The sequence below is a fragment of the Carcharodon carcharias genome, chromosome 20 (assembly GCF_017639515.1).
Source record: "Carcharodon carcharias isolate sCarCar2 chromosome 20, sCarCar2.pri, whole genome shotgun sequence".
Lineage (NCBI taxonomy): Eukaryota > Metazoa > Chordata > Chondrichthyes > Lamniformes > Lamnidae > Carcharodon > Carcharodon carcharias.
Genome location: NC_054486.1, coordinates 87784915 through 87808443, shown reverse-complemented (window position 1 = coordinate 87808443; position 23529 = coordinate 87784915). Strand labels below are relative to the sequence as shown.

The 23529-nt window shown below is 41.3% G+C and overlaps 1 protein-coding gene across 2 annotated transcripts in view; it reads left to right on the top strand.

Moving 5' to 3' along the window:
- LOC121292530 (inositol-tetrakisphosphate 1-kinase-like) overlaps positions 1–23270 on the top strand; it is a 214734-nt gene extending 191464 nt beyond the window's left edge. For both annotated transcript variants that reach the window (XM_041214623.1, XM_041214624.1), the window contains exons 8-11: positions 8236–8401; positions 8972–9039; positions 11984–12146; positions 19436–23270. In XM_041214623.1, the coding sequence (XP_041070557.1) occupies positions 8236–8401; positions 8972–9039; positions 11984–12146; positions 19436–19752 (714 nt within the window). In that variant the 3' untranslated portion in view covers positions 19753–23270. The remainder of the gene's footprint in view (positions 1–8235; positions 8402–8971; positions 9040–11983; positions 12147–19435) is intronic.
- The last annotated feature ends 259 nt before the right edge of the window (positions 23271–23529 follow it).

Below are 23529 nucleotides of genomic sequence, written 5' to 3'. Positions count from 1 at the left end.
CGCTCTCTCTTCGCCCCAATGTGGTATGCTAATTTCTGCCGATTTTCCCTTGGAAAGTTTTCTCCACCCCCTCCCCCCATGCCCTTGGCTCCAGCCTCCTCCATACTGCTAACATGTACCTGCAAATCTACCACCCCCTGCATTCATTTGACTTTTCCAGTATGTTCAAATGTTGCGTGAGAAGCTGTGACAGAGCAGGTAACTCCTTCAAACAGAACAAAGCCACACTGAGAGAGCGACCTGTGATTGGAAGAACAGTTCTGTCTTTCCTGCACCTGTTGATCCTCTAGTCACAGCTCTGCAGTCAGTTTGCACTCGCAGCAACTGTCAGAAACTGACTTGCTGAAAGCAGGAACTGCTGCTTCCTTTCGGGCAACTTTGTGCTAAACTGGCTTTGAAAGAAAATCAGAGCTGTCAGCTTTGCTGACAGTTGCTCCCAATGGTAACCGTTGCTTCTGCCCAACCTTCGGGCAGCTTCATGGATTTCTTGGCTGAGGTAGACTGGACAGCACTGCTGGAGGATAAAACAGTGGAAAACCAGTGGGAAGCACTAAAAAGCGAGATCCTAATTGTACAAAGTAGACATGTCCCCTACAAAAATAAGAGTGGTACTGCCAAATCTAGACCCCCCCCCCCCACTGTTGTCTAGAGGAATACAGGGGAAGATCAAACAGAAAAAGAAAGTGTACGATAGGCACAAAGAACTAAGCACTGCAGATAGCCAAAACAAATATAGGACGTGCAGGGATGAAGTAAAAAAGGGAATAAGGAAATCAAAGAGAGGGCATGAAAAAAGATTAGCAAGTAAAGTTAAAGATAACCCAAAAATGTTTTACCAATACATTAATGCTAAAAGGTTAATTAAGGAACAAGTGGGACCTATCAGAGATGAAGGTGGAAACTTGTGTGTAGATGCAGAGGCTGTGGGAAGGGTTTTGAATGAATATTTTGTCTCCGTGTTTACAAAGGAAAAGGAGGATGTAGATATCGTAGTCCAAAAGGGACACTGCGAAATATTGGACCGGATAGTCATAATGAGAGAGGAAGTACCCGAAGGGTTGAAATCCTTGAAAGTTGATATGTCACCAGGGCCAGGTGGATTGTTTCCGAGGCTGCTGAAGGAACTCAGAGCAGATGCTCTGAGGATAATTTTCCAATCTTCACTAGATACAGGGGAGGGACTGGAGAAGTGCAAATGTAGTTCCATTGTTTAAAAAGGGATCAAAGGAAATACTAAACAATTATAGGCCAGTTAGTCTTACATCGGTGATGAGCAAATTAGTAGAATCGATCCTGAGAGATAGGATTAACTGTCATTAGGAAAGGCATGGTCTCATCAGGGATGGTCAGCATAGATTAAAGGAAGGTTTTTGCCTCACAAATTTGATTGAATTCTTTGAGGAAGTGACAAGACAGGTTGATGAAGGTAGTGCAATGGATGTTGTGTACATGGATTTTAGCAAGGCAGTTGACAAAGTCCCACATGGCAGATTGATCAGGAAAGTAAAAGCCCATGGGATTCAGGGTAATGTGGCAAACTGGATAAAAGGTTGGCTTTGTAACAGGAAACAAAGGGTGATGGTCGATGGATGCCCTTGCGAATGGAAAGTGCCCCAAGTGGTGTTCCACAGGTTTTGGTGTTGGGACCCTTGCTGTTTGTGTTATATATTAACGATTTGGACATGAACATGGGCACGATTGGAAAACTTGCAGATGACACAAAGATTGGCCGAGTAGTGGATAGCCATAATCTCCAAAACAATATAGATGGGTTTGTGGAGTGGGTGGTAAAGTGGCAGATGGATTTTAACATAGGGAAGTGTGAGGTCATACATTTAGAGAGGTCAAACAGTTACAGGGATTACACAATAAATGGGAATATACTAAGAGGGGTAGATGAAGTGAAAGATTTTGGCGTACAAGTACACAGGTCCCTGAAGGCAGCAGTTCAAGTAGACAAGGTTGTAAAGAAGGCATATGGAATGCTCTCCTTCACTGGCAGAGGTATAGAATATAAAAGTAAGGATATAATGTTGGAATTGTATAAAACACTGGTGAGGCCACAACTGGAGTATTGTGTGCAGTTCTGGTCATCATATTACAGGAAGGACGTAAATTAGCTCTGGAGAGAGTGCAGATGAGGTTTACAAGAATGTTGCCAGGGTTCGAAAAGTGTAGCTACGAGGAGAGATTGAATCAGTTGGGGTTATTTTCCATAGAACAAAGAAGGCTGAGAAGTGACTTGCTCGAGGTGTACAAAATTTATGAGGGGAATGAATAGGGTGGACAGGATAAAATTGTTTCCCTTGATGGAGAATTCTAGAACCAGGGAACATAGATTCAAGATAAGTGGCAGAAGGTGTAGGGGGGACATGAAGAACTTTTTTACACAGAGGGTAGTGGGTGTTTGGAATTCGCTGCCCAAGTTGGTGGTAGAGGCAGAAACTTTTAAACTCTTTTAAAATGTACCTGGATCTGCACCTAAAGTGCTGTAAGCTGCAGGGCTATGGGGCAGGTGCAGGAAGGTGGGATTAGAAAGGGCACCTGGGTGTTCTCGGGCTGGCATAGACAAGATGGGCCAAATGGCGGCCTCCTGTGCTGTAACTTTTCTATGGTTCGAGGTGGCTTTCAGCTGATTTTTTTTAAACAGCCAGCTTTTTAACACACACCCCCCCACCCCCAAATTTTGCTGCCCTAGGCAAGCGCCTAGTTTGTCGAATGGTTGCACCAGTCTCGTGCTCACCATCCTTTCAGATCACCAACCCTCAGCTCTTTCATGTGATATGGAGGGGGCACAGGGGAGAGAACTGAACATTTCAGATTGTTCAAAGCCTAGATGGAGGGAGGAAAACAGTGAAGAGAGAGTCAGTTATTAAAATTCAACCCCCATCATTATCGTTGTGGTGTATTGTCCCTTTTTGAGCGTGTGTCAAATAGTTACATGAATAACAGTTACAGAATGGAAGCAGGGAGCATGTACATAAATAATGACCAAAGTAAGAGGGACGGTGGGAAAGGGGAGAGAGGGAGAAGGAGAGGTACAGAGTAGAGAAAGAAAACTAGACACTATTGGTCACAGTGAAGTCTATTTTTGATTTAAACTTATCAGTTTTTGAGGTTTAGGCTGCCTTTTATAGTATTTTCTTTTCTCTTGCATATTATGTTATGCACCATGTTAGGCAGCCTGTGCCCGGTCCTCTGCCAGTGATACTGTAAAGCCTGCTGTTACTTGGGGCCAGTGTGGTTTTAGATCCACAAAATTACTGTGGTTTTCTAATTTAATGGTTTCCATTTTTTTGTGGAAAGTTTTGTTTTTTGATCATTTTGGTAGCAAAGGTTTGTTATGATGGTAGTTAACGGAATCTCTAGTGCGTGATGTGACTCTTTCCCCAGTATCATGGCCATCCATAATGATGACTCGGCCTTGGTGATGTGGAGACCTGCAGTGTGAAATCCAGGGATTTCGGCAAGGAAGAGGAGCAGAAAAGCGGAGGAAAAATTGCCACAGCAACTACCCTTGTCACAGCCACTCTAGAGCAGAGCTGGGGAAGCCCCATGAGCAACTTACCTATTTACCCCCTCAGGCAAAGCATGTCCTGTGATGCTTTACAGAAAAAAGATGGCAGTAAGACTGTTCTGGTAAAACCCCTTAAACTGTAGTTCTAAAAGAAATTCATTCTGTGGCTATGGACATCTTTAGCAAGACCAACGTTTATTACTTATCCTTAGTTACTTTTTAAAACTGGTGGTGAGCTGCCGCCTTGAACCGAGTCACATCACGCACTATGGATTCCATTAACTACCATCATAACAAACCTTCTTGAACCGCTGCACTCCATTGGTGTAGGTAAACTCAGTGCTGTCCAGGAGAGAGCTCCAACAAAGATGAAGTAATGGCAATAAATATCCAAGTTAGGATAGTGGATGACTTGAAGAGAAACTTGGAGGTGATAGGATTTCTATGCTGCCCTTGTCCTTCTAGATGGGAATACTCTTGTGCTATATGGCAATATTCAATCATCGTATGTCTAACTCAATTCCTCCACTTTATTATCCCATGGTAATTTGCTCAGTTGCAATGTTTTCCTGTTGCTAAGGGTTCTGTCAGTCCACTGAATGGCAGTGCATGTGGTCTGGCGAGCAGCAGCCCCTTAATCGCCACAGAACTCCCAACTGTTGCGGTTATCCCCCATTTAAAGTCTGTTCTGATAACATGTTTTTATTTTAACGCAGTTTGTAAATCATGGAACTTCGTCAAATAGCAGTGCCAGCTGTGTCCTCTGCCTTCGTTTTACTGTGGTTATTGTGCATGTGCTAAGAGCCGCATTGTAACTGTGCATGCTGTCAGTATTTCTGTTGGGCACTGTTTCCGCTTCCCACTTGCTGCCTCTCTCCCGAGCCCTTGCTGCCAGGCAAGTGGGAAGTGGCAAGGGGTCCGGAAAGGGGGTTAGGGAAGGGACAGCAGGTGGGAAGTGATGAATGGCAGTCAAGTAGATAGAGGACTTTTGGGCCAGTTAGGTTCAAGGTAGTCAACAGGTTTTTGATCTAAAAATTACACGTCAGGAACGTAATCTACCCTTTATGTGCCGCCTTATGGGAAAGTGATTTTGTTTAGCATGTTTTCATTTAGCACACTGTTTTTCAGGAACACATTAGGAGGGGCAGCTGTACAAGATCTGGGACAGGAGGAGACCCACGTTCATTGTACATGAAAGGCAACACTGTGCTATAGTTGATTTCAGAAAGGCAAGGACAGTTTTCCGCGCACATGTTTATGTTAAGACCGCAAGTCTGTCACGTTTATTTATTGTCATGGTATGGTAGGCTTATTCTAACTGTGACGCTGCCTCAGGCAATTGTGAATGCCCGCCAGCAGGGCCCTCTCAAAATACCATTCAATTAATCACTTTCTCCAATTAACTGTGACATAATGTAGAATGCCTCAGGCTGTGTAGGATGCCTGAAAGCAAGAATGACCCTTTGAGAAGGGGCCTCAAAAATTCTTTAGATGGTGAATCAAATCCCTGTCATTTCTCATTTAGTGATTGAGCAAAAGATAGTTGTGAATAAAACCCTGATAAGCCTATAGACTTGCCTTAATGAACACCTTAGGTCTTCTATGCCTGGCACTTATGAATCCAGTAAAATTTGATGTATTTTCAGTATCAGCAAATTAAAATCTATATTTTACTGGTACTTGAGAGGATTGTGAAAATGTACACCGAACTTTAAATAGTAGGTGTTGTCTTAAAACCAAAGACACTCTAATACTTTATTACTGTGAGGTGCTGTGAGTAGAATAGAGCCCAGCCATATTTTAGAGGAAATTTTCTTATTTTGTCTTTTCCTTATTGCATCAGCCTCATCCAAATTCTTCAGATTTGCAGGCATGCGTAACCTGACTATCCCTGAACCCTTGCACGTTTGAGATAGTTGGAGACCCCTTGTTGATCTTTGCTGTTTTGCCCTGCGTCTGTAGAATTAAATTGTCGCAGTGCTCTAGATTGCTGTCCCTCTTCTTATCGTCTTTTATTGTCTGAAGTCCTGATGTCACACTACACCCAACTTGGAGCATGTGTATAAAAGCAAAGTACTGCAAATGCTGGAGGCCTGACATAAAAACAGAAAATGCTGGAAAACCTCAGCAGGCCTGGCAGCATCTGTGGAGGAGAAGCAGAATTAGAGGGAGGAGGTAAAAGGGCAGGTGTTGCACCTCCTGCGATTGCATGGGAAGGTGTTGAACTGCTGGGGGTGATAGAGGGTGTGGACCAGGGTGACGTGGAAGGGGTGGCCCCTTTGGAATACTAACGGGAGGGGAAGAGATGGTGTGTTTAGCAGTGGCATCATGCTGGAGGTGGTGGAAATGGTGGAAGATGATTCTTTGAATACGGAAGCTATCCGGAAGGAATGTGGCGTTCCAAAGAAGAGTCATATTGGACTCGAAGCATTACCCCTGTTTTTCTCTCCACAGATGCTGCCATACCTAAGTTTTTCTGTCACTTTCTGTTTTTATTGTGTAATCTTTTGGACAATTAACTGCTGCATAACAGACCTACCTGCAGAAGGGTATTGCAGCGGCTGATGACAAATGGCTATGTAGAAATATGCAATTTGCTCTGGTAAATGATACAAGCAGGGGCTTGCATATGCATTTGGCTGGGCACTTGATATAGCAGAAATTCACAATGTAAATTCCCCTACTCCCAGCTTCAAAATGGGTGAGTGTAACTCTTGGACGTGCCTCCAGATGGCACTAGATTCCCAGTCAACAATATGCTGCATATCAGCAAAAACACATTAAATGTGCTGACTGGGTAAACAAGAAGGGGTTCCTTGGGGGGAAAAGAAAATCTCACATCTAAATAAGTAACTGCATTGGCCAATTTCTATTTTGTGAAGGGAGGAATTTGTCCTGATGGGAACACAGCAGGAATAGGCTGTTTGGTCCTTCGAGCCTGCTCCGCCATTCAATAAGGTCATGGCTGGCCTACTTAGTCTCAATTCCGCTTTCCCTGTCTGTCCCCCACACCGTTTGACTGCCTTGAAACGGAATGTGGGACAGTATCTTCGTATGTCGATAAATATTTCCCAGTCTGATCGAGTCTGAATTTGTTGCCCCTCTCGCAGAGGGTAGGAGTGTTGGAGGTTGGATGAGTTGGGCATTTTTGGCCTTCCTCAGGAGCTGGCTGCGCGTAGACATCTTGCGCTTCAAGCTAAAACGAAAACCATTTCAAAGCGATGTTGAGAAAATGTTGGCAATGAGCAAATGTGCTGCAGGATTTCTTTTTAAAAACTGTTTGTTTTGAATTTAGGTAATAATGACATTATACAGCCTGTAATGATAGATAATTGGCCAATTCAACAGCATAATTTTACATGACAAACTAGAAGGAATTCCAAGAAATCAGTTGTATTGAATCCAAAAGAACAGCAAGGCCAGCTGGAGGGATTTGCCAGAAATGGGATATTGAGATGGTGCTGACCTCTCGCCTGGAAATCTAAGGGAAGAGAGTTACTCAGGACTATAGGAAACTGAGTTTGGCTCATTGGGTTGGTGCTGGCTGTTTGATGGAACATTGCACAACGAACCCCGTGCTCACTTTATTATATTCTGCTTCAATTCAGAGTTTGAGGTGCGGTGGGGGGTGGGGGATGAGTATTCTCAGGGCAGGTGAGGGTCCATTGGAAGACCACTGTGGGTTTTTCAGCCTTGATCTATTTTGATATTTGGCCTAAATTTGTGGAAAAATTGTACTTGCAAGAAGTTGTGATTTTTTTTCAAAAAGGTATATTTTAAAATCTGAAGAGAATTCATCCGTCAACAAATATTTGTGGCTAATCAGAATTGGGTAGAGGGAGAATTTGGGTTTTGGGGGGTTTAGCTCACCTGCCTTGACCACATGCCACAGGCCGTCTTAGATTTCTGAGAGCAGGGCCCTATCCAGTCTACCAGTCACAGCTGGAGTGTAGTGAGTAAGAGAGAAGGATGCTAAAAAGTTCTATATAAAGAAGAGGGAGCCTTCTAATTTAAAATGTGCTTTAGAAAGAGGCAAAATATTAATCCTTAAATATGTACTCTTTTGTGTGAGAAGTAGCTCAGTGGTGCTACACTTCCCTCTGAGTCAGGGGATTGTGGATTCAAGCCCACACTAGAGACTTGAGCACTTAATCTAGACTGACACTTCACAGTACCATTGGATGTGCCGTCTTTTGAATGAGAGATTAAACAGGGGCTCAGTCTGCCCCTCGATTGGAGGTGAAAAAAGAAACCAGTGGAATTAATTGAAGAAGAGCAGGGGGATTCTTCTAGTGACCTAGTGAATTGCTAGAGCAGGTTAATCCGGTTTATCTAACGGCTTGTGGTCTGTTGGATCTTGCTATGTGAAAATCTAGTGTTTCTCCGCATTACGACAGTGACTACGTTTCAAAATTTGACACATGCCGAAGGCGTGAAAGGCAAATTCTTTCTTTCCCAATTATGAACCGTGACTTATCTTGATGTGAAACACAGGCAAACGGCTAAAACCAAAAGTGTAAGATATAACCAAAATTGATTGCAGATAAGATGCATCCAGAAATGGGGCTTGGGTGATGGTAATTTACCAAAAGACTTAAGAAGTAGAAAAGACATGAGAAAAGTACAAATTACAATAGATTTGAGATCTGAAGAAAGAATGAGTTAATTGGAATGGTTGGTCCGTATAATATATATGTGCGGACTATTTGTTTCCACAGATGGCAATTATTTTCAGTGAAGATGGCTTGAAAGACATAAAGCCCCAGTGCGTCATCCAGAGCTTCATAAACCACAACGCAGTTCTCTACAAGGTGTTTGTTGTTGGAGAGTCGTGCAGTGTGGTTGAACGGCCGTCACTGAAGAACTTTTCCAGGGGCGTTTCAGGTTAGTTGCTGGAGAGACGTGGTGAGAAATATTACACTTCCGGCCCATATCCAGCACACCCGAGTTGCCTGTTAGTAATTTTTCTGAACTAAATTGAGCCCTCAAACACCCAGTCTATTCACTAAAAGCCTTGTTTCAGAATCAACTTGTTAATGTTCTTTCCCTGATTGGGTCTAGTAAGCCAGTATACTTCATGCCACCAAACAGAAACCTCACCCAAGGTGCAGGTAAAAATCCAGTCCATCCCTAAAGTAGAAAATGCCAGACTAAGTTTCAGGAATGCTATGTTCTCACCCTGATCTCGCTCCCTTCTCGTTAGAGGATAGTGTCAGAGACACTTTGTCCTAACTCCATACACAATCCCTTGCTGAGATATACTTTAGATACTGAGCATGGTCAGCTGGGTTTGGAGTTCAGTCGATTGGCCTTTAATTTAAAAAAAAAAATCTGTGAAGGGATTAGAATATATTATTCTCTTATGTTTTAAAAAAAGTTGTCTCCAAAATGTACTTATCCCTTTAAAGTGTTTTGAATACATATAAATTTTTGTCAAATTTCTATTGCTTGCAGACAGAAAAACAATATTCTTCAACAGTCACAATGTCTCAAAACCAGAGTCCTCTTCTGACTTAACAGCAGTAAGTACTAACCTTTGACCTCCTATATTTTCTTTTGAAGTTAAACACCCTCTTTTCCGTCCACCACCACCCCACTCTTGCCCCTGCCCCCTCCAACTCCTATACTTCTCTTTGCGGACGTTATATTGTTAAAAGACAAAATTCCATAGTTATTTCCTGGTTTAACTCTTCCAGGGACCCCCTGAGAATGAATATAATTGTGTTTTAAATGGAGGGAAGCAGGAGCAGGGTATGGAAGAAATGAGCCTTTGTTCACCTGCCATAGCTTCCTTCCTACCTGATGATACAAAGGTTAAGAGAAGCTCTGCCGCGTGCTGTTTTGTGTGTGCAAATGTGAAAAAAGCACAGCATGCTTGCATCATAGCCAGAGCTCCTGTCAACGTATGAACTGTGAGGGTGCAAAGGAAAGTTGACCATTTGGTATTTGGCACTGCAACCAACAAATAACTTTTACAATGGAGCTGAAAGCCCAAGTGGCAACAGTGCTCACTGCTTGGAAGGAGCCCTGTGGGTTTGATGAGGAATGCAGGCCAGGCAACTAAGTGGGCCTGCAGGGATCATCCAGAAGGCTTAAACTTTTCTGATCTCTTTGCCAAACTACTGGATAAGCAAATGAATGGGTGCCTATGCAGGGTCAAGCTGATATTCCATTTAACAGTGCCTGTCCTGGGATTATAGGATCAGTTAAGCATTTTGCTGGAAATCGTTCTAGTGTGGAATGGAAGCCATTTCTCCATTACTGACACAGAGCTCCTCATGCCCTTTTACTTAATTTTATTGTCGTGACTGCTTCTGGCTGCCTGCAGGCTCAATGTGATTTGAAAGGCCAAGCGAGGGCTGTTTTCCACTATTGTTTAGAAAAGACTGTTTAAAACTGATGGAAAACTGGAGATAAGCTTTACTGCAGTTCTCCCTGTTTTGCATCAAAGAAAGCATAATGGGATTCGAACTGGTATGAATTTTAGTTTTGAAATGTGCGGTTGGTTGCTAAGGCTTTGTCAGTGAGTTCTCTTTTGAAGGATGTGACATGCTTTTGCTGAAGAAAAAGCAAAACAACCAGATAATAATTAGCTCCTCTGCTGAGCAGGGCTGGTTTAATTTTGGTGCAGTGTAGATTTTGTTGCTGTATTTAGATTAACTGGTTCATTGCCACCATTGATGGGTGGCACTGGAAGCTAATGACCCACCTGCCACGTTGGATTGTTGAACACCTGACTGTACAATGCTCAATAATGTTACCTTATCAGCTGAGGCGTAGAGCGCTTTAAACAAATGAATTGTTTAACAGCTCTGATGTGCTGCTCAGCTACAAATTTCACTCTTCCCCAATGGGAAAGGCAAAAAAGCAAAATAAACCCTTACAAGTACCAAGAAAACCGAAGCTAAACACGAAATTAAAATGATCATAACTTACAATGCAAACGAGGTTGATGCAGTCAATTTTTACAACTTGTAGTTTAATTTGCTTCCGACCTCTTAGAAATTCGCTCATTAAAAGATTTTGTCCTGTTATTAATTCATGGGATGTGGGTGCCGCTGGCAAGGTTAGCATTTATTACCTATCCCTCATTGCCCTTGAGAAGGTGGTGGTGAGCCATCGCCACCTTGAGCTGCTACAGCCTGTGTAGTGAAGGTGACCCCACGGTGCTGTTAGGAAGGAAGTTCCAGGATTCTGACATTGTTACAGTGAAGGAATCCCTTTGTTCGAAGCTATAAATAGCAAGGCACTTCATCCAGAAGTATCCTTTGTCACTGGGATTGTCCAAATTCGTGACTACCTAATTTCCTACACATTCTTTAAAGATTGTGAGATGCCTTAGGCTTTGCTAATTCAGCTGCTTGCAGTCTCACAAGTACGTAATGGACAGAAGTTAGATGTTCCTTTTTTTTTTCTGCCCAAGATCAGTATTTTTATACATAAGGGGCTACCTGTTTTCTTACCCTCAGTGATGGCCCCAGTTAAATAATTCCAGCAGCAAGCTTTTGGTGAATTTTAAAAACAAAGGTTATTTATAATCACACATTTACCTAGGATGTTTAAAACATGATGTCTCAATCACTGATCTCGCCCACACTATCTGTCACACAAAGATTAGATACAGATGAAGGTAAAACATAACAGTTGCAACTTATACTTATGTCTCTTTCGTGGCAGCCTGGAATTTTTTGGATTAGTTGATGCTTTAGTTGAAGTGAAGGTCTTGTAAAGCAGAGGATTCTCCATGAGGTTTCTGGCAGTTGAATTTCCAGGTGGTTGGTTCTCAGGTGAACTCGAAGTTGGAACAGTTTTGAGGGGGGCGGGGGGGAAGTGTCCTTCTCCCACTTTCAAGGTATTGCTGCTTATTACCTTAGCTGCCTGGATCACTTGCAGCTGGTTCAATGGCTTTTGGTGGCAATCTGTCTGTAAAAGAGCTCCTGTTGTTTTTAAAAGCAAACAAAGTATGGTTGTCTCATCATATGATGTGGGTGGTTAGGTCAATTATACATTCTGCATAGTGCCTTTCACACCTTGAGTGTTTGAGACAGCCAGTGCCTTTGTATTTGAAAGACCCATTCAGTTGATAATACCCTCCTGAGTTAGTTTCAGGGAAGGCATTGATACAACATCAGTGGTGAATGTTCCTTTCGTTCCCTCTTGTGACTGGGGACTGGTTTCAATCCACAAGAGAAGTCAGGTGATCCATCTTTTGTAGCCTTTTGTGATCAATTCTTAAAAATTAGTCTGAAATTCAGAATATACTGGGACATGACAAGTAGCACAATAAAAATAGTTGCTTATTCAAGTGATTGATGCTTCTTGTTTAAGGCATTTTCTGTTGTGTAAAACTGTGACATATGCTTAGTTTGTAACTGTGACATTGTGTCAGGAAAACCTCGGATTTTTTTTCCTATTGAGTAACAAACAAGCATATGAATCCACTGTGGGTATTTGTGTTCTTTTCAGCTTGATGTAGTGGAAGGTGTCTTCAGACCCCCAAGCGATGAAGTTATCAGAAAAATATCCAGGGCACTGCGTGAAGCACTTGGCGTATCCCTCTTCGGCATTGACGTAATCATCAATAACCAGACTGGCCAACACGCTGTCATCGATATTAATGCATTCCCAGGTAAACAGCTTGTTTTGCTCCTTTAAAGAGTGAATGCTGGTTGATAATTTAAATCCAAGCTCCCAGTCACCAATATTTCTAGCATACTTGAGAGTCCAGTGGTTTGGCAAAGTTTCTAAGTGCAAGTATTTTTTGCTGAAGATCTTACAATGTTTTTCTCTGCGTTTATTTTTCTTGTGTAAAATGCAAATCCTGTGAATTACGATAAATGTATTTAAGGAGAAACTAGATAAACATACGATAAAGCTAGAAATAGAAGGATATTGTAAAAGCACCCTCTAGTGGTCATTTGTGTATGTATATAAACCAAATTGGATTAAACTAGTTCAGTTGGGTATTTGAACTGCAAAGGTAACTCCAGTAACACTTTTTGTAATTTTGCCTCAACAGCTTCAGATTCTCGAGGCATTTTTTTAGAAATACTGTATTGTGGCACACTCCCATTTTGCTGCTGGGCCAATTTTTGTTTTCTCTTCACAAACTTCAATGTGCAATGTCACTGGCTGTATGCCAAGCAGTGTGAACTTTTTAGCAAGTGTATAATAGCTTTCAAAAGCTATCAACTGCTCTTTGTACATCCTTTGCTTTCACCAGAATGTGCTTTGCATAGTCATCTAGGAAACACTCTGCAAGATAGCTACTTCCACTTGATACAATAGATTCTAGTGTTGCCCTGCACCAGTATTGTAGCTCACGGCAGTAAATAGCACAAATCTGCCCTTGTTCTAGAAGAGAAAGTTTAATTCCTTCCAAATCTTCTGGCTTCTGTTGATTCATTGTGGTAGCCATTCAAAGTGGGTTGAGGGGTCCCTGATGAATTTAACAACAACAAGCAAAGCTTTTGATATTTTGATAGTTTGTTTGCTGCTTATGGGTTCCCAGAGGAAATTATCTCTGACAACAGACCTTTGTTTTGTTCAGAAGAATTTGTAGAATTCATGAGAATGAATGGGATAAAACACACACTAGAGTTCCACTATATCATCCTGCTTCAAATGAAGCAGCAGAGCACAACAAGTGTGCATTTAGCAATTTGTAAGAAGATGCTAGGTACAAATTGGAAGAAGTTTCAGATGTCATTGAATTGTAAATTGGCAAATGTCTTGCTTGTTTGTTGCAACACATCCCACACTACTACCGCCAGCTGAATTGTTTCTTAGAAGACAGCTCAGAACAAAGTTTTCATTGCTGAAACCACATTTAGCGCAGCCAGTAGATGGTGAACAATTCAGGCAGAGAGTCATGATGGGGGTGGAGTGAGAGAAAGAAGCCTGACGTTGAACCAGAAGGTGAAGATGAAAGAACATCATAAATGGTTGAAGTGGCTACCAGGAAAGGTCATGAAAATATGCTGTCCTGGCACATCTTTGGTCAAGGTGTTTGATAGTGGAAAGGTTAGTTTTGTACATTTAGATAATGTTTTAGCTTCAGAGGTTCACGAAGAAGAAGGGAGTTGGGAAGAATCAAATGAGTCTGATGAATTGGACAGCTGGGATATGAGTAGAATACCAATAGTTACTCCAACACAAGTTGTGCCTGAAACCAGCTCAGATCCAAGTCAGACCTACCTGATGAAGTGGAAAATTCAATTGAAGGTCTCGGTCAAAATCAATCTTTGTTGGAGACAACTTCTCAGTCTCAGGCTGAGATAGATAAAGGTTCTTCCCTAAGTTGTGAAAGCTTGAGTCAAGGAAGGAGGTTTCCTTTTAGGAAAGGAATCCAGTGGTTAAGTTTGATTTGTAAATAACTGATGGTGCCATTTTACGTGGACGGGCCGATTAAGGAATTAAGGCCTGCCCGGTGTGACTCTCGCCCAGAAGTGCTGAGTGCTCCCTGTGCGGGGGGGTGGGGTGGGTATCCCTCAGAGGTTCCCTGTGAGAACACAGAGATCTCCCCAAGGCACAGAGGTGCCTCAGAGATTTGTTTCAGTGCTAAAGCTTTAAATAAAAGTTTTAACGCTTTTAAAACATGTCCCCTCATGTGACAGCATCACATGAGCTGGGGCATGTCAAAGAATAAACGTATAAATTTTTATTAGATTTGAAAACACTTCATGAAACCTCATCCCACCCGTGGATGAGGTTTCACGAAAGATGTGAAGTCCGCCTGGGCTCTTCGCCTGCCCACCCACCTTAAAGTTGGACGGGCAGCTCATTAAATTGAATTAGGTTTTAAATAGCCTTAATAGGCCTTTGACAGTTTGGTGGGTGTGCTGCGCACCCACCTGCCGAACTGAAAATCTAAATGATGCAGGGTGATGTTGGGATGCCCACCCCATGTCACCAAGCGTCATTTTACGCATCGGTGAGTGGGCCCCGCCCCCGCTCACCAACAGGAAAATTCTTCCCCATGTGTAAGCAGCAATGTTTTTTGTCCTGTAAAGATATCACGGATATCTTGCTGGGGTTAGATGAAGTAGGGTGGGATGGAGGCTTGTGTTAAGCATAAACACTGCCATGGACCTTTTTGGGTTGAATGGCCTGTTTGTGATTTCAGTACAACATTGCACGTTGAGTGTTTCAAGTTTGTTGCTAAAATAATTCTTTTCTATATAAAAGGAGATGGGGAGACATCATTAGTAATATGAATAAAACCCTAGAGTTGCAATTAGGACCGAAGGAAGCGATGGGCAAGGCGAGCCCGACAACAAATACGTTTTACCATTTCAAATTCATTTCAACTCTTGAAGTAGTTTGTAACCATGCTGTTAGCAAACTTTTTGTTTGCCAGTGGATTTAGAGTACACAGTAAGCACCAAGAAAAACTAAGCGTCTACTCTCTCCCCTTAGTTTTAGAATTTTGTCATAATTCAGCTAAATCCATTTCATATTTTAAGTCTGCTTCCCATTTGACTGCAGGAACATTTTAAGATCTATCCTGAATTATTTTGTTTGATTAGAGTTCTGAAACTTGGATGTAGCTGATCTGTTTCACAACACTGTTCTCATTTTTTAAATTCACATCAGGTTTTGCCCCATTCTATCTTTGCAATCTCCTCCAGCCTGTATTCTCCCATCAATTGCTCTGACTCCATTGTCTTTCACATCCCTCCTCTTCCCCTGCCTCCTTCGCCCCAACGTTGTCAGTCATGCCTTCAGCTGCCTGAAATGATCTCTCTTGCCTTCCCCACTGCCCCTCAACCCCTTTCGCCTTCTTTGAAATCCCTCGGTGAACAATCTTTTGGTCACTCCTTCTTGAATCTCCCCTTTTTTGTTTGACATCTGTTTTCATTCAGCCTATCTGTAGAGCACTTCTGGACAATTTTATGCCGGCAGTGCTGCATTAATACAAGCGACTGTTGTCTTTGTTATTCCAGTGGATTTCATATTTCGGTGGATTTTACAAGAGCCTTCAAAGCACTAGCTGAGCAGAATATTTGAATGAATGAATACACTTGGTGTTTGATAATCCATTATTGACATAATAGAGAAAAAGTGGCAATACAGAAATCTCCTTTGTAAGACAGTTAAGATTGTAAAGTTAAATTAAATACAATTAAGTAAATTTGGGTGCAGGGAGCAGAGTTCTATACCCATTTGCACCTTTACAATCAGCCTGAATCCACCATGGAATAGCAGCTGATGTGACCTCCGCAGCTTTAACTGTAGAAACATTGCTTAAAGCATGGGAAACAGAGGAAATAAAGATGTTCAAGCATGCAGTCATTCCCATTGTGAACAAGCTGCTTAAATGCATTTGCATACCAGCTGAAGTAATACTCTGGAGGGTGCTTTGCTAGTTCCCTACACGTGTGTTTTTGAATTTTGCATAATGCCTTTGAAAGCAGTGAGTTTGTTCTCAGATTGCTGTACAGCTCTTGTCAAAATGACAGCCTCATCCTTTTGGGGATATGCAGTTGTTTGCAGGATTGAATTCTGTGGGTCCTTTTTAATGAGCTTCACTGTCTGTTATGAGAGTCTCTTTCAGGCAGCTCTGACTTCTTGTGACCGTTGTGTTCCAGTGGGAGTTCTGAATTCCAGGCCTCAACTGGAGTAGTTTCATTCCCATCCACTTTCAGATCCCAGATTTTACTGAATGCATTAAAATATGCAATTTCTCTCCATGATCATGCAATTCAGTCCAGACCTTTTCTTTCAATAATGTTGATGATAGCTGCAGAACCTGTAACTGCCTCTCAATAAAAGGTGCTCTTTTATGGCACTATTTCAGATTTAATATTGCTTCACTCCCAAAATTTCCAGTTTAAATGGCAATGGTTCGCCCCTAAATTCTGCATCGGGGTGGGGGGGTTGTTATTCAGTGCAGCAGTGGGCTTATTACAATGGATGCTTGCTTTTCCATATTCTTCATTTTCAAGTTTATTCTAGACAAAATAGAATGTTATCACTGTCAGAACTGGCTACATTGGTTTGAGGACTTGCTTTGACTTTCAGAGGATGATGTTATTTTGCAGCCTGTAGGTTTTTATGAATTTCAGCTGTACTGGCACAGAAATCCTTTGGAAACTGCAATATATGAACACATTTGAGAGGTTATCATTTTCTGCATCTGATGAATTGATCCCATTCTTCTGTATCTTTGCGTTTCACATCCACCCTTTGAAGATCAACAGTCCCTGGACCTGCCCGCCCACGCACAGGAGACCTTAATGGGTCGTGGGAATTCTAGTTTCATACAACCTATGTCAAATGCTCCTTCTGTTTTTTTTTCATCTGCTTATAACACTCTTCACAGATGCCACTTCATCCAGTGCCAAAAGAAAGGTGATTGTCAAAACAGCCAGAAGCAACATGAGGAAACACTTTTATTATGGAATAAGTGATTAGGATTTGGAATACCCTGCCTGAAAGAGTGCTGGAAAACAGTTCTATCGAGCTCAGAAGGCAATTTGTCAAATTCGTCAGCATAAATTTGGTCTGTGATTACAAACCCTAGTTAATGCTGACATGGTGAATGCAAGAGGCAACAACAAGCCTAAGGCCTGGATTTTCACTCCTGGTCAGGAATGCAGAGTTGGGATAATTCCCGACTTCGCAAACTCAACCCGGGAGAAAGTGCCCCGGAAGGTTGGGTCTTCGGTCCAGGACAGGGGGAACTGGGTGTTTATGGAAGTTGTTGCGGGCGACCCCAGAGCAATTGCAGAGGCTACCAGGTGAGGAGGCAGACTGGGCGGAAGACCTGTCTCAGTGCATTGGCACTGTGTGGAAGATTTAAAAAAAAACAGCCTGCCTGCCCTCACACCCTCTTATCTCCACACACTTCCTATGCCCATCCATGCCAATCTATGTCACCTCATGTCCCCCACCCACTCTCCCCTTGGCCCCTCATACCTTCCATGCTAACCTATGCCCTCTATCCACCACATTTTGCCCTTACAGTGCCAACTCACCCAGTAACTACCATGAGCAGACCTCGGGAACAATGCTGAGACAAGATAGTGAAGTGTCTATTTAAGAATTCACTATTTAAAAAAAAAAACTCTCATTGATTAAAAACCTATTTAATGCATTTAACTTCCTAAAATCCCTTATAAAAGTAAGCATTGGAATTCATAGTCCCACTTCAGAGAGTCTATAACCACTTGGAACTGTCAAGCAAATTGTGAACTGAGAGGCACGCCACTGTGATGATGGAAGGTTGTGAAATTAGTTAAACAGCATTAATCCAGTAATCCCTCAGGTTTATGTCAACAGAGTGAAATAACAAACATGGATTTTTTTTAAAAGAACAGCAGACAGCTGTTATTTTTTTCAAATATTTAAAGGGCAGAAGTTTTAAATGGCTTGACAGTTCCTTTGGACAATCCCAATGAGCTTGACAGTTCCAATGAGTTTATGTACTTTATATGCACATTCATGTCTACTTTTGACAATCCTAAAGGGCACCTGACCTCTCCTAAAGGTGTCCCAGGCCACATCCAAAAGAGTACCCTAACTACCCAAACAACTCTACAAAGTTTATACCTGTTCCGACCAGGCCTAATTTGCACACATTGTGGTTCCCACTCCTAGCAATAAAACCGACATGACTGGAGGCAGCCGGCTGCTGTTTTATATTGGTGGCTGTCTCTGTGAATCACAGATGGAAAATCTGAAATCTGCTTCTGCTTCCATTCCCATTCTCCCCCCCGTCCAACGCACACACACACTGCTGTCCCTGCAAAAATGGTAGGTGCTGTGTTGGGGGGGCGCAGGACTTCCGGATCCGGGCCTCCACAGCCATTATTAATTGTTATTTACTGTAACATTAATTTTTGAAATCTATTTGATTTCAGCTTGAAAATCATGTTAATCATTCTATTTCTGTTATACTCATCAGTTAATCTGGTGAAAGGCTCTGAAGGAGTCATGTTTGACTAGCAACATTAACTCTATTTCTCTTTCCACAGATGCTGCCAGACCAGCTGAGTATTTCCAGCACTTTGTTTTTATTTCAGATTTCCGGCATTCACATTATTTTGCTTTCACTTGGTGGTCTGTTGCTATACAAAGACAGAAATTCCCACAGTGCTAGATTCACACGGGCACAAGATTTTGGTAACATAGCAGGGTTCCATTCGGAGGGTGTGGATTGTGCCATAAATCACTGAAAGCAAACTCCAGCTAGTCAACTGAGAAAGAGTTCGCAAAAAAAACAAGTCGGTAACCATTCCAAAGTGGTAGAGCACTTCTAGTGGAGTAGGCTGGAGGGACAGTGTAATCTGCTTCTCCCATTATTTCTCACAGTAAAGTTGGAGGGGTTTAAGGAGCAAGATTGAATGTTTTTGAAAGCTCTGGGGGAGCAGAGCTGTGAGGGACAGGCCTGTGTACAGCAGGTGTAAATAAGACTGGGCAGCTCACAGAAAACCAGCCAGCGATTCCTTGAAGTTGAATGTAGTTTTGTTAGATACATGCTATATTTGAGGTACTGATGATTTTTTTCCTTTACCTGGGATGCGACACATTCATAGGATATGTTCTCCCACTTCAATAGCACTGCACTACATCCTTGAAAAATTTCAATAGATTGTAAGCTTTAATCTTCCAAGGTTACATATTACGTGTTAAAGTTTGGTCATTTAAAAGGTTAATGTGGTAGAATTAGGGGCAAGTGTCCCTGAGGCAGTGTGATTTTAATTTGTCGTCTTATAAAATTGAATTTTTAAGTGAGAGCTTTAAATTTGTTTTCAATGCAATTGAAATGTGGGTTCGACTTGAAATAGTCCAGTGTTTGCCTTGAAGGGCAGGAGGTGTAGGTGTAGCCTCTTCACAAATAACAGTTTCTCACGTTGATGCAAAACATGATGCGCGTTTATAGCAAAACAAATGACTGGTTTGGTTTTGTTGCAGGATACGAAGGTGTTCCAGAGTTCTTTACCGAGCTAATAAACCACATTCAGGTTGTTCTACAAGATCAAAACCCGGAATCGGCTCAGTTCAACCGGAACGGTAAGGCGGTTGAGCAGGCCACAAGCATCTGTGGGGAGCGGGCCTGTTCTGCTGCCTCAGGCTTTGTGACCATGGCAGCAAAAGATCCGTGGCTTGTAGAAGATGAGTCAAGCAACAGCAAGAGGCTGCAGCATCAACGACTAAGTTGCAATTCTGCTTTGCCACCCAACTTTCAGAACTGTGTTGCTCCCATGGCAACTAAGGCATCCTCACAATAACCACTGAGAACACTGGACCAAACCCAAGGACTGATCTTTAATGGGGATCAACCTGAACCACTTTCATAAATCAATGGAACAATTTGTTTTGTTTGAATGACTTCACAGACTGACACACAGACTGGAATACAGTATCAAAGGGATATTGAGGAGCAGGTTGCAGATCCTTTGATAAAGTCAAATGATAAACTCAATCCAGTTCTTGTTAAACATTTAACGTAGCAAAAGTTGCTTTGGTGAGCTTTTACCACACAGGAGCTATTACTAACGCTTCAACAGGAATCAATCACAAGTGGCTAATACAGTTAATCAGGAATCCTTCCTTTCATCCTGGGTATTGGGCATTTCACCTTTCTTCCCTCTTGACACTTCACCTTAACCAGCACACAGGACCCAAACGGTTTGCACCCTTTTTAAAGTTGTCTTGTAGCTTCTGTTTAGAAACTGCAAGACACTTGAGTTCTGTGGACTTTACACCTTGTTAGACTCCAGTAAGCTTTGTTCTGCCAATCTGAAAGAAGCTAGTTAAAGCTTAAAACGGGACATGTTGTATGTAGGCTTTATTTGGCGAGAGCTGTTATCTGTGATTAGAAGTTCTGTATTTCAAATAAAAGTCAAAATGATAGATTGAGGGGATATTGATGTATGATAAAGTAGCATTACGTCCAGATAACAGCATGTAAACTAGAGCAATTAAAAAAATACACAACGCCGATTCCTAGAACAGAGACACGATTATGCGGTATCCTTCACAGTCATCTTATTTGTTGTTCAGTTTAATCGTCGTTAATAATGCACTCCCATACATGATCTTCTCTTCATTTGAAACCAACTGTTAATTAAATTGTGCAAAAAGCTCTTAAACATCACCTGTAGATTGCAATGCTTATAGTTCAATGTTACAGATAGTGATTACTTATCCTTTGGTTCCCTTTCTTAGAAAAGCAGCATTGAGGAATTGGTGGCATATATTTGCTTATTTTGCAAGCTCACACTTTACAAGCGCTGATGTGGGTAGTGTCTCCAGTCAGCAGAGAGTTCTTTCCCCATGATGACGGTGCTTCAGTATTTAAACAGAGATTTCCAGTTTCAGTACAGCTCGCCCGTAATTCTGAATTTAGTTGATTTTAGGATGATATTAGAACGGGAAGAGTCAGACATAGGGTATTTAAGGTGTGTTAAAGGAGAAAAAAAATGAAGTTAGTCTCCAGAAACCAAAGCTAAATGGCTGCTTTATTTTATTAATTTCATAATTCCTTCCAATCACTGCTCCTTAAATTACTTTTTTATGCACGGAAACAAAAATCCATATTTTTCTGACTCAAATCCCAAATGATTAGGTATGAATAACCATGGAGGACACTGGGTGAACAATTTTTGTGTGTTATAATGGTTTGCATTGTAATTAAGACTTAAAGTCAAACTTTAAGACGGTGTACCTGAGAACATTTTGCACCATTATTAGGCTAATATATTGCTTTAATAGACACTCCAGTTCAAATGATTTAGTCTAGGATAGCATTGTTGAGTTTATTGTAACAATCTACACCTCTACCACTCTAATCTTCTTGCAACCCTTAAAGATAATATTATGCCTGGAGCCATTTGAGTGGTTATAAATGTGACTTGTTCCCTTTTGGAGTGCCATGGAAACCAGGCCTAAATATGTTTACAGTAAATTAAGTTTAGTGCACTAGCTATTAGATGGCCATCTTAATGTGTCGATGTATTTCCTCTCTCATCTCATTGCATGAGAAGTAATGTGAGATTAATGACTGATTTTCTTGCTGCCTTAATATATTGACACGGCTCTATTGCACTGCTTCATTCTTCAATATAAACTACTGAAAGGTAATTGGGAATTTAGCAATTTTTAAGAAAGACAGCTTGTTTATTGTCTAAGTTGAGATTCACAACTTTCGTCTCTATGAGCAATATTACCAGAAGGTGGAAAATTTATTTGGCTTCAATATCCCATTTGTATAAGTGTCGCTAGAATACCTGCGATCTTAAAGTGACGCAGCTCATTACATATTTTACAAAAGGATTATTTGATCTTCCATGTCTTTGCCCATAGAAATTCAGGAGAATGCTTGGGATCTGGAGCATCTCACGTTCAATAGGGATTTTTTTTTTTTAAAAAGGATTGTTTCTTTACCTTCTCCTCCTCCCAAATGCAAATTCCCCTTCTGATGCCTTTTTGTGGAGAATTGATAGGAGAACAGAGCTAATTCTGCTGTTTTGCTTATCACTATGAGCACTTTTTTTGGTGAGGGCAGGATGGGGTGGTGGGTGCCTGACAAAGATTTGGCAAAATTCAGCCAATAGCCAGTTTGAATGGCAAGAAACTGAATTTTATGATCTTGTGTTTTGAATGGCCAGTATTCTTTGATAAAACTCCTCCCTCAATTGTGTTGCTTATAAAATTCCAAACAGTTCATCGTGTTTTCATCAAAATAGTAATGTAACTTCTAAATTTATGTAAGAATAATGGTTTAACTCAAAGTAAATGCTGCCATTTAAATTAGTGCTACTTCAGTGAACTCATTCAATGAAACTGTTGTAAAAATACTCTTGCACGGAAAACTGGGAGTTTATGACACTGCTTGTTTTTATATCAATGGTTCCAGTAGGGTGATATTTTTGCTTTGGTGTTTTAGTTCTCGTCCCTAGTCCAGAGGTCTCTGTGGGGTAGGTTGCACTTTTCTATGTTTTAAGGTGGCATCTCTGCTGTCGTCCATCAAGCAAAGAATTCTCCTGTTTTACGTCAACAAATTCCTGGTTTTCAAACCTGAGTTCATCTGAACCTCAGCAATTCTTAGGACTGAGTTAGACAGATTGGACCAAATATCATACAGTATGTCCATTCATTGTCACATCAGTATAACACAATGCTTTCTGGTAATATTGTACAATGGGAACCTATTTGTTTAAGTTGTGCACTCTAGTGACCAGTGGAGTGTGTAGTCTATAATATGTATTTTATGTAATATATATTTTGTGGCACCAGTTATCACAGTCTACACAGCTTCACCAAAATGTACTGTATATTAGTTTATCCATTTTATTTTTTAACAATTGCTGCTTACATAAAACCAAAAATATTTGTGGTTTATTCTGCTAATTTTATTGCATGAAGAGCAACATAACTGTCTCAAATTAAGTGAATGATATCTCGATTTGACTCCTTAGTTACTCCATTCAGCACCATTTGGGAAAAAATAACATCTGGTTCTGGGTGTTGACAAGCCATTCAGAATGGTTCAGTGACCAATAGTAGACCAATTTAAATATTGCAACTACATAGGTTGCATTTTGCAATGTAAACTAACCATATAATTATTTCATTTCCTAAATGGGCTTCAAGGGACCAGACCTTTTCAATCCAGCCCTGACTTGGATTTTTCTGATGTGATGATTGTGTTATACATCTTAGCCATAAGTTCTTTCACCTCCGTGTAGTTGACAATAAGAGGAAATGTATATATAACGTGAATCATAAACGTTGCTTTACAGCATGTTTTATTTTGTAAATGTTGCATTATTCAGGCATAAATATGTACATTTTCAAGGTTACAGACATGACCACTTTTGATGAGAACAATGGTAGCTAGTGGGCTGGTGCAGCCTGTGGTGGACAAAGAAGAGATGAGTCTTGCGTATGTAAATTTGTAAATGACACCAGTGTGCAAGTATATAGTGAAGAACAAGAAAATGTGCATTATGTGGAGACAGGTGAACAAGGCAAAATTAGATGTGTAAAGCAGCACTGTAAAC